Here is an 18,344-nt window from a genome sequence, read left to right as displayed (position 1 = left end):
TATTAAATATTACAAAATAAGCAATATTGCTCACTTGGATTTGATTAATTCTCAGAATTAGAAAATTAAGCTATTAATTTATTAGAGAATTAATCTATTAATTTATTCTCTCAACCAAAAATAATAAGTTATTATCCTTATTACTTTACCCATATTTCTTAATTATATTTTTAGTTGTTATCCTTATCACTTTACCATGTTTGATTGAATATAATTTCAATTAATATGAAAATTTTGAAAATTTCACAATATTATTTTTTATCCTTATAACTGTACCCATGATTTTAATCCGTAATAATTTTCTCAGGATTTTAAACATACTTGAATTTGTTATCATTTTATTCTTCTAACAACATTTATAAATACCCTTTATGATCATATAAATTATAATTTAATTATTTAACTATTATCTTTTATCACTACTTAATTATAAATATGATCATTATCTTTTATCACTAGGTAAAGTATTAATTGATAATTTTTATTATTTAAATATTTGTTCACAAGGATGTTAAATACTATAACTAATTCATGTGTCACCTCTATGATTACACCGTGACATTGATGAATAAAAATATTCAATGAAATTCTTATAATACAACTTATAAATATTTTTATTCATCAATGTCACGGTGTAATCATAGAGGTGACACATGAAGTAGTTATAGTATTTAACATCTTTGTGAACAAATATTTAAATAATAAAAATTATCAATTAATAATTTACCTAGTGATAAAAGATAATGATCATATTTATAATTAAGTAGTGATAAAAGATAATAGTTAAATAATTAAATTATAATTTATATGATCATAAAGGGTATTTATAAATGTTGTTAGAAGAATAAAATGATAACAAATTCAAATATGTTTAAAATCCTGAGAAAATTATTACGGATTAAAATCATGGGTACAGTTATAAGGATAAAAAATAATATTGTGAAATTTTCAAAATTTTCATATTAATTGAAATTATATTCAATCAAACATGGTAAAGTGATAAGGATAACAACTAAAAATATAATTAAGAAATATGGGTAAAGTAATAAGGATAATAACTTATTATTTTTGGTTGAGAGAATAAATTAATAGATTAATTCTCTAATAAATTAATAGCTTAATTTTCTAATTCTGAGAATTAATCAAATCCAAGTGAGCAATATTGCTTATTTCGTAATATTTAATATTTATATGTATTTTTTATAATTTACATATTCATTCATGGTTAGAATTATCATAATACATACTACTTTGCTAACGAATTCATTGTTTCTAATTAAGTTAACATAGTCTATTTCACTTCGTGAATATTAAAATTATATGACCGCAAATTATTACTCTCTCCAACAACAATGAAAAATAATGGAAATTATAACACCTTATCGTGGAATGACTACTCTAGTCACTGGTGGAACATAAGGAATCGGGTTTCGACTCTTCTTCTCTATCAATTTTTTGATTTATTTTCTAGTTTCAACATAAAACTTCCATTTGATTTTCAGTTCCAAGAATGTTGTCACTTGTCAAACCTTGATAAAAGAAAAAAAAAACATGTTGATTTTGAGCCTATTGAAAACGCAATTACAAAAAAGAAAAAGAAATAGTGTACAATCCTAACCTACAATTTCGTAAGTGAAATTGACTGAATCCATAGCTGCCCTTAAAGGATATTTCTGAAAAAAAAATCAATAAAATTATGTTTAGACTCATCGTAATTAGAATATCTATGAATATTAAAAGAGATTGATGCACACTGAATTGTGAGAGGGCAAACCATATGAATAAGGTGTAAAACAATAATCAAATCGAAAAAATAATTGAGTTAAACAAATTAAAGCTCCTCATGAGGGAGCTAAGTAAATAAATATTAGTGGGTGGGAGAGGAGAGAGAGAGAAATTGGGATGTAATTTTTAAATATAGTTAGAAATATTTGAAAAATCTTTGAAATATTGGTTATCAAAATCTTTTTTCAATATCTTTAAAATATTTGAAAAAAATCTTGAAAGTTTAGGAGATATCCTATTATCCATTATATCTTTGATTTAAAAATATTTTATTGTTGGTTTAGGAAGAATAAATTATTTAATTAATTAAGACTAAAAATCTTGCAAGTTTGGGAGGGAAAAAAAGCTCAAGTGTATCCTACTTTTATATATATATAGATAGATTATAAATTTTTTATTATTCGTGCATCGCACGAGTCCAATAACTAGTTAATAACTAATCTGGGAACTCCTCGTTCTATTTCGGCATTTTTATTGACATAAAAGACAGCACAGCTCCATGGAGATTGGCTGTGACGGATCAAATTTTTATCTAGAAGTTCTTGTATTTCTTTTTTGCAGTGTTCTTCTAGGTCTTTGTTCATCTGAATACTCCTAGCTTTTGTAGGAATATGAATATCTTTAAATTCTTTTTCGTATGGTAATTGTACTTCATGTTTTTTCCTATTCCAGAAAGTTGTAGGGAGATCCGAACAAACTTCTTTTTCAAAAAGTTGTTGAAGAGACATGATTTTTGTTTGGGTAATTGGTGTTGCTAATTGTTTTTCTAGTAAAGTAATATCAGCATTATCTGTAAGGTATTTTATTTGTTTTTCTTTATTGGTGATTATACAATGTATTGTATTTTGTAATAAATTAATATTTTTTGTAACGGGATGTTTAATAAAAGGAAAGGATAATTTATTTCCTAATATTTTGGTATGTATCCCATCATCCTTGACTTTGAAGGGTTTGAGAAGTTGTAAAAATGGTGTGCCTAGAATGGCATATCTAGTAATATTTTGAATCCCAAGGAAACTAGTAATAAACTTGGTATGGGAATTTTGTATGGTAACCTCAGATAATTTGTAAATAATGTTTAAGGGTTCTCCATTGACAGTTTTTATTTCTTCAGTTGTCGCTTCCCAAAAATATCGAGGAATTAAATCTGCACGGAGACAGTTGAGGTCAGCACCAGAATCTACTAGAGCGATAGTGTTGAAGGAGAAATTTTTGATTTTGATTTTGATTTTTATTGGGATAAACCATTTTTGGGTGGTAATATGAGATAAGATCCCAAGGAGGGATGTCCCTTCATCATCAAAATTGATTTCTCTTTTGGTTTTAAAGTTTTTGATTTCTGTTTTAGCAATTTTGATGTATGAATGGATTTGTGAAAGGATGTTATTTGTAGGGCCTATATTATTCGGTTGACTGGTGATTTTAACAGAAGGATTTGTAAGGATTTGTTTAGAAAGCATGTTGCATTCGAAGGTTAATTTATTTTGTTGTTTGTTTTGGAAAGCTCTATTGGTTGTGGTGTGAGTGTCTAGAAGTAAGGATTCCCACCATTCTATTTCGAAAGAGGGATTATTGTGGGGTTTTACCTCGTTGTTTGGAAGTAATTTTGATATATCTGGAATTTGTGGAGAAAGGATTTGAGTAGTAATGTCAGTCAATTGATTTTTAGTTGTCTCCAAATTTTCAGTTTTCCCCTAACTTGCATGGGATAGCAATGGTAGGGGTGTTTTTGTTTTCTAACTTGAGTTGGGTTAACGGAGGATGTTCAGACTCGATAATAATATCGTAAGTCATATCCTGCCATTCTTGGGTTTTTTCGGTAATATCATCTGAAGGTAAAGATAAAGGGCAATCCTTGCTATCTAGAACACTATTTGTTTTTGTTGCAGTGTCTAGAAGTAGGGAATCCCGCCACTCTAAGTTCAAAGAAGGATCATCCTCATCCAAAGGAGGATTTTCTTCTTTTTGTACAGGGAGATTTGGAATATCCGGAGTTTGTCGGGGAGTAATACTATTACTCTCTGGTTTTTGGTTAAATGATGTTATTGGGGTCAGAGTAATACTATTACTCTGTTGGTTTTGGGATTTTTCGGTGTTTTTTACCGAGGGTAAGGTTTGAGGATAATCATTACCTTTGTCTGGGAAAGTTAATTCAAACCAGTTAAAGAATAATAATTGAAACCTCATGTCTATCATGAAGGTATAATATTGATTTTGGATTGTATCTCGTTTTTGGCCTTTGTAATTGGAAAGAAACCAATCACGTTTTAAAGTGTTTTCTTTTGAGTAAAACTCTTTTTGGACGAATTTCTTGTCTATGACGAACTCAACAGAGCTGTCTAAGACATTTAACTCAGGAATGGCAGAGTCATCTACAATTTGAGAATAAGTTGGTGACATTGGAGGTGAATCTTTTTGTTCAGTTTGGGAATCTAATGAGGATTCGGGGTTTTGGACATTGTAAAAGGGTTTTGGTATTGTACTAGAGGTATCCACGCCTCGTATATCGGAACGATAAGAGGTACTTGGTGGAGGTCTAGTATTTGACGTGACGCTTGATGTAGAAAAGGATTTTCTACTTTGTTGACTAAGAAGTGGTTTAAAGGAACTTGAAGAAGATCCTATGTGAAGATTTTGGAGATCGATTGAATGACCTCGAGAGCCGAAAGTGATTTCAACTTTCCCGTCGGTTGATTGAGTAATGTACTCAATGTTTGTATTTTGTATTTTTGTATGAAGTACAGCATCCTGTAATTCCCATGTTTTGGGTAATGTAACCTCGTTCCATTTAATGGACTTTGGGATTGGTTAGAAATAAAATTAAGACACTCCACAATGATCAGATACCGTATGATTAGTTGACATATGGTGATTTAGTCAGTCACATACAAAAAGTAGGATTACAATTATGTTCTGACATTAAGTTACAAAAACAATTAAAATTTGAACAACAAAAATTTAAAAATGAATTAGGATCTTTTTGTAAACAATTTGGGTTCGAAGACAACTGTTCAAAACCCAAAGGAATTAAAAAAGAAATTCATCCTAACTATAAGTCTCGGTTCACTAGAAATAGGCAACCTGACTATTATAAAAAACCTAATTTTAGGAAAAAAGATTTAGATAAGAAACCACTACAAATTGATAAAACAAATGTTGTCTGCTTCAAATGTAACAAAAAAGGCCACACGGCAAATTATTGTCATTTGAACAAACGTCTTCACGAGCTTGAATTAGAAGCACCAATTCTAGCAAAATTAGAATCAATTCTTTTAGATACTGATTCTGATACAGCTTCTGATTTTAGTGATAGTGAGATTCAAATTGATGAGATAAGTTCTTCTTCTCCTGAATGCAATATGCTTTCACAATACCAGGGCTTCTTCTTAGAAGTAGTCAATCACATTGACGACCCTGAAATCAAATTGGCTTACTTAGAAAAACTAAAACAAAATTTAGATAAGCCAGACAAACAAACCAAAACACCAGTAACCTCATATAATTTAAGAGACATTTTGTCCAAACATGACAAAAAACCTATCACAAGTGATAGTAGTATTTCAGAATTTCAATTCGAGATTTTTGAAATAAAAAATGAAATAAACATTCTCAAAAATAAACAAATTAAAGATCGGTGGCAAATCAATGAGTTGATTACCATCATGAACAAAGGAAAAGAGTTACTCGTATCTGAAACTCCTAGTGAGTTTGAGGATATTGAAAAACCCAACAGGATTGAAACAGAAGGGATTATCGCTGATAGTTCCCACCAAGATGAGAAACCATTTCTTGGTTCTCTATCTCGTATTATTATTAGTCAAAAATGGTTTATTAAAATTAAACTCAAAATCAAAAATTCTTATTTTATTGATGCAATTGCTTTGGTTGATTCCGGAGCAGAATTAAACTGTGTTTCCTCCTAGATACTGGGAAACCACTATGGAAGGAATAAAATCTGCCAATGGTAATGATTTAAAAATCAAATTTAAATTATCTAATGTCATCATCCAAAATTCTGGAATCGGTTTTACAACAGATTTCCTTGGTATCAAAAAACATTATAAAAAATGTTATTTTGGGAACGCCATTCTTTGATCTTATTAAACCTTTTCAGGTTGATTATAATGGCATTCATACATTGGTCATGGGAAAATTAATTCATTTTCCATTTATTAACCAACCAGTTATTTCAAATATCAGGTTATTCAAGCAACAGGCTATCTCAATACTCCCTAACCACTGATTTTGAGTATATTGCAGGAAAAGCCAATAAATCTGCCTGCTTTCTTAACCAGGGAATTCATACAAGACAGGTAAAACTTGTTTTCCCTTTAAATAAGTTTTCATGGCTACTCAAATACATTATCTTTTAAAAGGATTTTCAAACCCTATTTTTGACCATCAATCCAGACATACCAAAGTTCAGTTTGAACTCCAAACAAATCAAATTAATGTTATCTTTTCTTACAATGATGGTTGGGAGGATACATGGGGCTATCCAATATTAAATGTTGACAATATTAAAAAAGAAGTCTTACGGGCTCTTCAAAAGTTTTATCTTACCTATGATTTACCAAAAAATATACTCGAAAGAGCACTCTTTTCCCAACTAAGGGACCAAATATTATTTGATTTAATAACTGATCATATTGATGATCACGTTTTATGGGATCAATGGGAGGAAATTAACAACAAACCTCAATATTGGGGTACTGAGGATTAAGACATTTAATCCTCTACCTAATCAAGTCTAGGTGTCATTGACTTGACTATTCCACTGCAAACGGTCGGTGGTAAAGAAATAATCAAACCCGTTGAAAGTTGGAGACTTTACTAAAAAGTCCAAAAATCCCATGTGGTGCCTCTTCAAATCTAGGTTAAAGATTTGGCTATTCCACCTCAAACGGTTGGTGGTAAAGAAATCATCAAATCCGTTGATAGCTGGAGATTTTGCTCAAAAATCCAAAAATCCCACTGGGTAAAAGTCTCAAAGACCAGCCTCAAAGCATACTGGCACAACGCACCTGCAGAGTCTGCATGTTCCTGTCAAAACAAAGGACGACGAAATCATTAAAGTCACTCAAGTCGTCAAAACTACAGGAACTTGGCAATGCTACAGGACAAGCGAAATCAACAGTGGAAAAAGTGAAAGCTACAGGGATTCGGCGCAAAAGTTAAAGTAGGCCAAAACATTCCAAAAGCTTTTCACTTTTCAATTCAATTGTGATGCTCTCTCCACCTATATAACGGGAAGACATCTTAGTTTAGGGGGGGTTCAAACCTTAGATAAAAAACTCTCTCTTAAACTCTCAAGTTGATAGTCTCTCGAAGTTCCTTTGCAGTAGGTTAGATTTCAATAAGCTTCATATATGCTCGCATACATATATGTTTAGCATAAGTTATATGCTTTAAATAGATCCTTACAGACAGATATCATAGATATCCCAAAACGTCTGTAAGTTAATTTTTGTTTTCAATACACAGATATCCATACAGATATCTGTTTATCAATCAATACAGATATCATTTGATATCTGATTATCAATACAATTAGTTGGCTGGTTTAACCGCCTTCTTTTATCAATTCATTTCCAATTTATTGCTTTAAATTATCAAATGCTTGGCTGGTTCTACCGCCTCATTCATTTAAATTAATTTATGCTTCCAATATCAAACTGCTACCACCTCCACCGGATGGTTTAACCACCAATGGATGGTTTTATACAATTTTTATTTATTCAATTTATTTTATTAATTTTCTGTTTATTATTAGAAATAATTTTAATTAAATTATTTGTTTAAATAATCCGTCGATAGACTGTTTAAATTATTGATTTAATTTTAGTTTTCTTTTATATACTTTTTGTGATGTCTTTTTATATGTCTACTCAAAGACATATCACAGGCCTCAATTGTCTGTCTTAGTTTTCTCCCTTAGTCTCCTCTCCGCTTGCCTTCGATCGCTGTCGTCTTGGTATATATATATATAAACAACTAAAAGTAATAAAAAAAAGATTTAAAGTGGGTGAAGGTCGCAGACCTTCACCCGTAAGTTAAAAAAAAAAAAAAAAAAAAAACAGAGAAGAAGGGTAGCCCCTTTTCCTCACTTCACCACCTCCGGTTAGCCACCTCCGGCGGCATTCCGGTGACTTTTCCATATATATATATAAACAACTAAAAGTAATAAAAAAAAAAATTTTAAGTGGGTGAAGGTCGCAGACCTTCACCCGTAAGTTAAAAAAAAAAAAAAAACAGAGAAGAAGGGTAGCCCCTTTTCCTCACTTCACACCACCTCCGGTTAGCCACCTCCGGCGGCATTCCGGCGACTTTTCCGGTCAGTAAAGGTGCCCCAACTTTGAAACCTACAACCACACTAAGAAAGAGAAGGATTAAGGTAATTTTGAACTTAGTGTTTGTGGGCTTAAATGGGTTTTGGAGATGTTAATTCAAATGAAGTTTTCTTTGTTCACTAACTCGAGATTAGACTCTAATTTTCTTATATTGTTAGGTACAAGTGTGATTCTTGAATCAATTCAAGGGAAAGCTTAAAATTTTTGAGTTAGTGGAACTAACAAAGTTCAAGGTAAGGGTTAGTGACTGAAATTGTTTTAATTAAGGTTGGGGGTAAGATGGAAATAATATTGTGATATGAATTTAATTGTTTAACCTTAGAGAATTAAGGTAGGAAATGAATTTAGTGAAATTGGGGATATTGCGTAGTATGGAATGTGAGACTTGAAAGGTTGGTGAATATGGAAAATTAATGGAGCTTACCTTAATGAATAGGTTAGCGAATTGACATGAAGTATACGTTGCTTCTTGGTGAGGATTGCGTGTTTACTTCGAGGTAGGGATTTCTTACTATTTTTATTTCAAAACACTTTCAGGCCACCAAATTGCTTGAATGGTAAGTTTGGTTTCCGTCTCGATCTTTCCCGAGGGGAAACAAACCCTTGCATGCTTACCATTGTTCCTTTGCATTATTGTCAATTTATTGGTGATTTAATTTGATGGATATATAACCTTGGAATGCTTGGTCATAAATTGGGCATTTGTAAATCTTCATGCATCACGACGAATGAATGTTTTTATCTATATGTGTTGCACGAATGACATAAATTATAAGAATTTACATTAGATGCATGGTGGGTTCCGAGGGTGGTCCTGGGCTCACGTTAGGTGTTGGATGTTATTTGGGAACGTGCGTGGATGATGGATAGGAGCCTTGTGATGGTCCTAGTCCATAAGATTCCCGTAGCGGTATTTGTTACTGCACGCTGGTTAGTTATTTGATGCTAGGCCAGGCGTGGCGGGCTGAGATATCACCGTGGGGCCAGCGGTGAGTGGTTGAGACCACATGTGTGCCAACCTTCTCTCTAGCGTTTGAGATTGATCAATATGCGATTGTGTTGGATGCTAGACAGAGAGGTAGTGCGGTGGATTCTAGTCGGCTTATCTTTGCAGGGCGAGAATCGGATTCGCCGGCTTTGGTGTCGTTGGTGGAGGATATGGAGGTTCGGTTGGGTTGATCGGGTGCATTAGTTTGCATTGCATTTTGTTGCATTAATTAAACGATGTTTCTTCCCCAACCTTATTATTCTTTACTTGTCTTCTAGTATTTATCCCTACTGAGCCTTCTGCTCACCCTATCTACTTTCCCTTCCCACAAGTGAGACAGGATCTAGTGCATAGGCAGCGGATCAGCAGGAGGACGCGTGACGGAGGTGGCCTGGACTTTTGTGGTTGTGTGACACGTATGTGTGGATTTATACATATGTATGGTGTGATGTTGGTACGTTTTAGTAGTTTAAGTTCATGGATGTAGTATGGTTATGGTTGGATTGATGTATGGTGTTGTTTTTGTTGGCCGGGAGTGGTGGTCGTGACTAGTGTGTGTTTGATGATGATGATGGGGTATGTGTTTGATGGTGGACCTACGCGTCAGTTGATGTTGATGATATTAGAAGTGTTTTTTTTCTTGTATGTGATCTGATTCACAAGGGGGTTTTCTCAATTTATGAGAAGATGCTGTCGAAATTTTTGGTAAAATTTTTATTAGGTTAGGACGTAACACGTGTGATGCATGTGATTGTGTTTGGTGTGAGAGTTTTTGTGTATTTATCCTTTTTCTGCACGCTCCGTAGATCGGGCGTGACATTTCCTATGCAAGAAAGTGCTTGTGGGCATTAAATGCTCTCTCCGATTACCGAGCTCAATTTCAAATTGAATATTTCAAAATTGCATTGTTGGCATGCTGATTGGATTTGCCGCATCGACTTGGGCCAAGTTGGGACCAAAATAGTTGGGTCATTTTGCAGTTTCGATAGAATATAGATACAAGTATATTATAGCCGTTAAAAGCAGCTCCCCAATCGACAGCTCATGTCTTGTTAATATCAATTCAAACTTCAACGCAAATCAAAATCATCTCTCTTCCTCTATCTCTGTGAAATTCTGCAACTTTGATAGCCTCGTTCAACCTAGACCAAGCACACAAGAATGGCGATGGAATTGTTGCAAAGAAAACTACCAGAAACAACTTGTATATTTCATAATTGTCGAAATACAAGAGTCTTATGTATTTATACAACCAATACCAGCGCACTACTCTTCCTAGCTGGCCAACCCTAACGTGCGTTAGAAACAGACTAAGCCACGTCAGCAAAAAGTAACGGAAAACTAATAGAGATTAACAAACTTAGTTAACCGACTTTAACAGACTCTAAACCAAACAATCCACAAGTAAGCGCCTAATTACCACTAAGCCACTGATCATATCAAACTTGAATTCTCTGATTTTAGAACGGAAGGTAATTCTCTCGTAGTATACGTTTTTGTTCATCTGTGAGTGTGATTTTCCCCCCCGATTATATACAATTCTTTCTTTCTTTTCTTAATCAATCATTCGATCAATCTTTAAAACACCGTGTTATTTTGCTGACAGATCAAACGATGGAAGTATCAACCGACAAAAGCGAGCATGCCGTTTCTCGTTGCGACCCAAAAGGCCAAAACCCTCTCCGCCCTCGAGTTCAGTTCTTCTCCTTCTCCTTTCCTGCATTACTTTCGCTCTTTGTAGGAATCTTTTTTCCCTCTCTAATGCACAAATACCTAATTTATATGAGTAGATCTCGTACATTTCTCTGATTTGTCTTTTCTTTTCTTTACTTCTTGATCTAAATTTTCTATGAATTACGACGAGGTTTGATACCTTGAAGATGAAACGTGAAACCTTTGGGTGTTTTATTTGAGTTATGTTATGATTTTCTTAATCCCTTGATCAAGGTAGAGTTTGAGTGATTTGAGGTTTTTGATGATTCTTTTCCGCTCTGTTTGAAGGGAAAAAATATCGAATCAAATTGTGGGTGGTGAGAGAGTTTCGTTTCCTTTCTTTATTTTTTCTTTAATTTATTTTTTCAACTCAATTATCCATTCTCTTATACTCCTACTTCTTCTAGGGCTTTTGATTCCTGAGAAATATAGTTTTTGTTCTATTTTTATGATGTTACTAGATTCAGCAATCGAGATGCGTATGCCTTTACTTTTGTCCTAAAAAGTTTTTCGGGTGTGGGGGGAAAGAAAAACAAAAAGCGCACAATTCAAGTTTTTTGTACTGTCAAGTGTATGTCCTTTTCCAACATCGGTCCGTGACTAATGCAAAATATATGGTTCCCTTGTATCAGCTGTCTTCATATTCCTCTTTGTTGATATGATGATTTTGGTATTTGCGACAGAATTTGTTGATGAGGGTGGGCATTCCATGGATGGAGATAATGTATGGAATAGAAATGAAGTTGAAGAAACTACTCATTCAATGGATGATGATAGTATATTGAATCGAAATTCGTTAGCTCAGGGGCCAACACTTCCGGAACTGCAGAAGATTATTAGTTTGAGCAGTAAAATTCAGGTAACATTCTAGTTACTGTTCTATATTGTAATTGCATATGAAAATATGTTTTGTCTCCTGTTTGTTTGGCTGTTGGAATTAAGTGCATTTCATTGGTTTCTTAAAAACCTGGAAATCATCATTTTGTGATGGTGAAGGAAATCAAATTCTTTTTGGAGTTCAACTAACTGTTTAGAAATGTCTTTTTTTCTTTTTGACTATTGCTGCCTCAGAACCTAAAGAAAGAACATGCTATTCTATCTGATCAAGCTACATATATCTTTCCTGGCCCAGAGGTAGATGCTATAAGCATGCTGTTGCATCTCAGTGAGTATCTAGAAGTGGCAGTCTATTTATCAGATGTTAGTTTTCTTGGCTCTTATGGCATTATTCTTGCTATGTTTGATGTTAGGTGGGGAACATGAACTTCTAAAGAAGAGGTACCTAGAGGAGTCTTTTGAACGGAAGCGGCTTTACAATGAAATTATCGAACTTAAAGGAAATATTAGGGTCTTCTGCAGATGTAGACCAGTTAATGAAGTTGAAATTTCCAATGGGTTGGAAGAAGTTGTGGAATTTGACTCGTCACAGGATAATGAGCTACAGATCATCTCCTCTGATTCTTCCAAAAAACAATTTAAGTTCGATCATGTGTTTAAGCCTGATGACGACCAAGGTAATTTGAGATCTCTGGCTGTTTTCTTTTTTGTTTTTTTTTGTGAAGATCTGTGCTGTGAAGTTCTTAATTCCGTAAGTGTCATATATGCAGATGCTGTCTTTGTACAGACAAAGCCCATTGTGACTTCACTGCTGGATGGTTATAATGTCTGCATATTTGCTTATGGGCAAACTGGAACTGGGAAAACATTTACGATGGAGGGAACCCCTGAGAATAGGGGAGTCAACTACAAGACTTTAGAGGAGTTGTTTCGCATCTCTGGGGAGAGAAACGCCATTATTAGATATGAGCTATCTGTTAGCATGTTGGAGGTCTACAATGAAGAGATTAAGGATCTCTTAGTGGAAAATTTGAGCAAAACTAGCACAAAGTGAGTTTCTTTTACCGTGCCTTCATTTTTTTACTCTACATTCTGTTCAGGAAGTCAAATCATTTGAATCACGAAGCAACTTGTGGATAATTTGGTTGGTGGTTCAATGTACCTTACTTGATCATATCCTCTCAATCAAAAAGTTTTGATCGTGGAGACAAATGTAATTGCCATGATTTTGGGGAAATGGGAAGATCGTTGGTCTCTATAACATTGCCCAAATCATGTATCCTTTTGCTGCCTGTCGAATCCATCAATTTTCTATGCTTTTTGCTATGTTATATTGATTCAGAGATATGAGAAGATAAAGGGAATGCAAATTTCTTATTTTGTTGGATTAAGGTTGGAGATAAAGCAAGCAGCCGACGGAATTCTGGAAGTCCCTGGGCTTGTTGAAGCTCATGTTCGTAGTACAGAGGAAGTCTGGGAGCTTCTGAACTCTGGAAGCCGAGAAGGATCAGTTGGCTCCACCTGTGCCAATGAGCTTAGCAGCCGTTCTCACTGGTACCTCAGATCTTTGTTTCATTTCTTTTAGAGAACTAATTATAAATTATGCCCAGCTTTCTGTTCGTTACAAACTTGATGAGTGAGGTCAGGGCCTGAATTAGATACTAGTTACAGCAGATACATAATTGGTCAAATATAGAGTCAAGTTGAAGACATCTCTTTACCACAGAAATGACCTCAAAATTGTTTTTATGCAGCCAGTTGCGGATAACTGTATTGGGCCATGATTTAGTCAACAGGCTAAAAACTAAGAGTCACCTTTGGTTGGTGGATTTGGCTAGTAGTGAGCGTGTTGAAAAAGTTGATGTTGAAGGTGAAAGGCTAGAGGAATCTCAGTTTATAAACAAGTCTCTTTCTGCACTCGGGGATGTTATCTCCGCCCTTGTGTCTAAAACAGGCCCCATTCCTTACAGGTCTATCTCCCTATTCTCTCCTCTCTCACTCGCATACACATTGTTTTTCATCTTATACTCGCCAGTAATTATCGGACTGGAGTTTTCATTGTTTGCTGAGTGCACTAGGAACTCCAATCTCACCCTCTTGCTGCAGAGTTCATTAGGTAAGATTTGATTTCGTAAGTTTATATCCTAACGACCGGATCAAAATTAATTTTCCTTCAACAAACCTGAAGGTCTTCATCTGCAAAGGCTGATCTTTGCTGGATTATTAAATGCAGGAGGAGATTGCAAAACCCTGATGTTTGTTCAGATCGGCCCAAGCTCCAGAGACCTTGGGGAAATCCTTTGCTCGTTGAATTTTGCCAGTCGAGTCCGTGGGATTGAAAGTGCAGACCCACAACCCTCTCTGTCCTCAAGTTCAGGTTCTTCTCCGTCTCCTTTCCTGCATTACTTTCGCTCTTTCTCGGAATCTTTTTTTCCCCCTCTAACGCACAAATACCTAATTTCATATTATAGATACCAACAAAGGCAAGCATGCCGTTTCTTGTTGCGACCCACAACCCTTTCCGTCCTCAAGTTCAGGTTCTTTTCCTTCTCCTTTCCTGCATTACTTTCGCTCTTTTTTGGAATTTTCTTTTCCTCTAATGCACAAATACCTAATTTTAGATGAGTAGATCTCGTACTTTTCTCTGATTCGTCTTTTCGTTTCTTTACTTCTTGACCTAAATTTTCTATGAATTACAGAGAGGTTTGATACCTTGAAGATTAAACGTGAAACCTTTGGATGTTTTATTTGAGTTATGTTATGAATTTCTTAATCCTTTGTTCAAGGTAGGGATGAGAAATTTGAGGTTTTTGATGATTATGTTTTCACTTTGTTTGAAGAAAAAAATATCGAATCAAATTGTGGCTGGTGATTTTATTTCCTGAGAAATAAAATTTTCTTCTATTTTTATTATGTTATTATCTTCAGCAGTCCAGATGCGTATGCCTTTACTTGTGTCCTAAAAGTATGGGGAAAAAAAGAAAAAGAAAAGGCGCACAATTCAAATTTTTTTTTACTGTCAAGTGTCATGTCCATTTCCAACATTGGTCAGTGATTAATGCAAAATATATAGTTCCCTTGTATTGTCTGGCTTCAGATTCCTCTTTGTTGATGTGATGAGTTTGGTGTTTGCCACGGAATTGGTTGATGAGAGTAGCTATTCCATGGACGGAGATAATGTATGTAACAGAAATGAAGTTAAAGAAACTACTCTATCAGTGGATGAGGATAGTATATCGAATAGAAATTTAATTTGAGCAGTATAATTCAGGTAAAGTTCTAATTATTGTTCTAGACTGTAATTGCAGATAAAAAAAGTTGTCTCCTGTTTGTTTGGCTGTTAAAATTAAGTGCATTTTATTGGTTTCTTAAAAACCTGAAAATCATCATTTTTGTGAGAGTGAAGGGAATCAAATTCTTTTTGGAGTTCAATTAGCCGTTTAGAAATGTCTTTCTTGTTGTTGACTCTTGCTGTTTCAGAGCCTAAAGAAAGAACATGCTATTCTATCTGATCAAGCGAAGGGTATGGCAACAGATTCCTTTCCTGGCCCAGAGGCTATAAACATGCTTTCACATCTCAGTGAGTATCTGGAAATGGTAGTCTATTTATCAGATGTTAGTTTCTTTGCTCTTATGGCATTATTCTTGCTATGTTTGATGTTAGGTCGTGAACATGAACTTCTGAAGAAGAAGAACCTAGAGGAGTCTTTTGAATGGAAGCGGCTTTACAATGAAGTTACAGAACTTAAAGGAAATATTAGGGTCTTCTGCAGATGTAGACCATTGAATGAAGTTGAAAATGGCATTGGGTTGAAAAAAGTCGTGGAATTTGACTCGTCACAGGATACTGAGCTACAGATCATCTCCTCTGATTCTTCTAAAAAACAATTCAAGTTCGATCATGTGTTTAAGCCTGAGGACAACCAAGGTAATTTGAGATCTCCTGGCTGTATTCGAATTTTTTGAAGACCTGTACTGTTAAGTTCTTAATTCTATTAGTATCATATATGCAGATGCTGTCTTTGCACAGGCAAAGCCCTTTGTGACTTCAGTGCTGGATGGTTATATTGTCTGCATATTTGCCTATGGGCAAACTGGAAGTGGGAAAACATTTACCATGGAGGGATCCCCTGAAAACAGGGGAGTCAACTACAAGACTTTGGAGGAGTTGTTTCGGATATCTTGGGAGAGAAACGACATTATTAGATATGAGCTATCTGTTAGCATGTTGGAGGTCTGCAATGAAAAGATTAAGGATCTCTTAGTGGAACATTCAAACCAAACTAGCAAAAAGTGAGTTTCTTTTAGCCTGCCTTCATTTTTTTGCTTTACATTCTGGTCTGGAAGTCTGATCATTTGAATAACAAAGCAACTTGTGGATAATTTAGTTGATGGTTCAATGTACCTCACATGATTTTGGGGAAACGGGAAGATCATTGGTCTCTATAACATTGTCCAAAACATGTATCCTTTTCTGCCATTTAGTCTAATGCATCTATTTTCTATGCTTTTGGCTATGTTATATTTATTTGGAGATATGAGAAGATAAAGGGAATGCAAATTTCTTATTTTGTTTTATTAAGGTTGGAGATAAAGCAAGCAGCCGACGGAATTCTGGACTTCCCTGGGCTTTTTGAAGCTCGTGTTCATAGTACAGAGGAACTCTGGGAGCTTCTGAAGTCTGGAATCCGAGTAGGATCGGTTGGCTCCACCAGTGCCAATGAGCTTAGCAGCCGTTCTCACTGGTACCTCAGTTCTCTGTTTCCTTTTCATTTCTTTTAGAGAACTAAGTATAAACTATGCCCAGCTTTCTGTTCCTTACAAACTTGATGAGTGAGGTCAGGGCCTCAATTAGATATGAGTTACAGCAGATACATAATTGGTCAAATATAGAGTCAAGTTGAAGACATCTCTTTACCACAGAAATGACCTCAAAAATTTTTTTTTATGCAGCCTGTTGCGGGTAATTGTAATGAGGTATGATTTAGTCAATGAGAAAACAACTAAGAGTCACCTTTGGTTGGTGGATTTGGCTAGTCGTGAGCGTGTTGGAAAAATTGATGTTGAAGGTGAAAGGCTAGAGGAATCTCAGTTTATAAACAAGTCTCTTTCTGCACTCGAGGTTGCTATTTCTGCCCTTGCGTCTAAAAGAGGTGACATTCCTTACGGGTCTATCTCCCTATTCTCTCCTCTCTCGCTCGCACAGACATTTGTTTTTCATCTTATACTCACCAGTAATTATCTTACTGGAGTTTTCATTGTTTGCTGAGTGCACTAGGAACTCCAAGCTCACCCTCCTGCTGCAGAGTTCATTAGGTAAGATTTGGTTTCGTAAGTTTATATCCTTAGGACTGGATCAAAATAAATTTTCCTTCAACAAACCTGAAGGTCTTCATCTGCAAAGGCTGATCTTTACTGGATTAAATGCAGGAGGAGATTGCAAAACCCTGATGTTTGTTCATATCAGCCCAAGCTCCAGAGACCTTGAGGAAACCCTTTGCTCACTGAATTTTGCCAGTCAAGTTCGTGGGATTGGAAGTGCAAGACCCCACTGAGCTTTTCAACTACAAGCAAATGGTATTTCACAATTTTCATTCTGTAACTTCTGTTAATTATCTTCCTTATTTCTTTCTATTTCTTTGAGAAGCTGCAACTCAGGTTTCTATAAACTAACAGGCAGATAAGCTAAGGCATGACGAGAAAGAAACAAAGAAGTTGCAGGATAATATCGAGTCCTTGCTGTTGAGACTTGCTGAGAGCGAAAAAAAGTGCAAAAGTCTTCGAGAAAAGGTAATTATGATGTCTGCAGTTCTCTAGATGAGGGATCATCTGTTCTTATTATTTAGAGCAGCTTGCATTTCTTGCATTATAGCTCTTTTGAGGCTTTTGAGTTTGCGTTTCATCATTTGGTGAATTATGATCCAGCTAAACTGGCAATTTAATTGATTCGCTGACAGGACCATGACCTGAAGAATAAGTTGGCAGAAGAGCGGGAGACCAGATTGAAGCTAGAAAACACAGCTTTTGCTGCTGAGCTTCTATACAGTCTTCAAAAAAGCTCCTTGTTCTAGACAAGCACCAGTAAAGACCAAATCAGAGTAGAAACCGTCACTCCGGGGCCCTTCAAAATTGAGAATGGCATTGCGAAGAATCACCAATTTCATATTTTCTTGCCCCAACCATTTGGTGCATATTTGTTCCAAATTTTAGCTGCTGCTTTTAGAAGGGATTTCAATTGAAACTTCGTTATGCAGTGATGTTCTCAAATCTGATTTGTTTGAGTAAAAAAAGATATTCCCTTTCAATTTGGTCACCCTTTCAATTTGACGGGTACTTATCCCTTAAGATCTATACAGATAGTACAGTTATTTAAACAAAGAGTTTAGATAATCGATACAGGTAAGGCATTCTATGCAACATGAACACACACAATCATGGAAGCGTTTAACTGGTGCCCTTTGAGAAGAGATAGTTGAGAAGAGGGGAGAGGTTAGATAATTGCAGAAGAGACCCATTCCAATAAAACAACAAATACACATATTGTTACTTCTTTAAGATCCACAAGTGGCTAAGAAAACGTGGAACAAAATTTTAAGCTATGGCGTGCCGTGTTCAATACCCATTATGGTCACTCTACACCAGTAATACAATTTGTATGCAACTTCAGAAAA

At 35.1% G+C, this 18,344-nt stretch overlaps 1 protein-coding gene across 10 annotated transcripts in view; it reads left to right on the top strand.

Annotated features, from left to right (window-relative positions):
- LOC120009285 (kinesin-like protein KIN-14S) overlaps window positions 1-18,018 on the top strand; it is a 53,784-nt gene extending 35,766 nt beyond the window's left edge. For 2 of the 10 annotated variants that reach the window (XM_038859816.1, XM_038859815.1), the window contains 11 exons: window positions 10,730-10,821; window positions 11,520-11,695; window positions 11,908-12,001; window positions 12,087-12,350; window positions 12,444-12,723; window positions 13,066-13,227; window positions 13,428-13,789; window positions 13,907-14,050; window positions 14,145-14,210; window positions 15,154-15,253; window positions 15,338-15,479. In XM_038859816.1, coding sequence (XP_038715744.1) covers window positions 10,730-10,821; window positions 11,520-11,695; window positions 11,908-12,001; window positions 12,087-12,350; window positions 12,444-12,723; window positions 13,066-13,227; window positions 13,428-13,789; window positions 13,907-14,050; window positions 14,145-14,210; window positions 15,154-15,185 — 1,672 coding nt within the window. In that variant the 3' untranslated portion in view covers window positions 15,186-15,253; window positions 15,338-15,479. Of the gene's footprint in view, window positions 1-10,607; window positions 10,630-10,729; window positions 10,822-11,519; window positions 11,696-11,907; window positions 12,002-12,086; window positions 12,351-12,443; window positions 12,724-13,065; window positions 13,228-13,427; window positions 13,790-13,906; window positions 14,051-14,144; window positions 14,211-15,153; window positions 15,254-15,337; window positions 15,480-16,626; window positions 16,990-17,103; window positions 17,251-17,349; window positions 17,464-17,630 lie in introns of those variants that run through there. The other 8 variants (XM_038859818.1, XM_038859819.1, XM_038859821.1 and 5 more) reach the window with 8 other exon arrangements.
- The last annotated feature ends 326 nt before the right edge of the window (window positions 18,019-18,344 follow it).

This window comes from Tripterygium wilfordii, chromosome 11 (genome assembly GCF_013401445.1).
Source record: "Tripterygium wilfordii isolate XIE 37 chromosome 11, ASM1340144v1, whole genome shotgun sequence".
Classification (NCBI taxonomy): domain Eukaryota; kingdom Viridiplantae; phylum Streptophyta; class Magnoliopsida; order Celastrales; family Celastraceae; genus Tripterygium; species Tripterygium wilfordii.
Note: the sequence above shows the minus strand (reverse complement) of the source record. Positions and strands in the feature narration are given on the sequence as shown.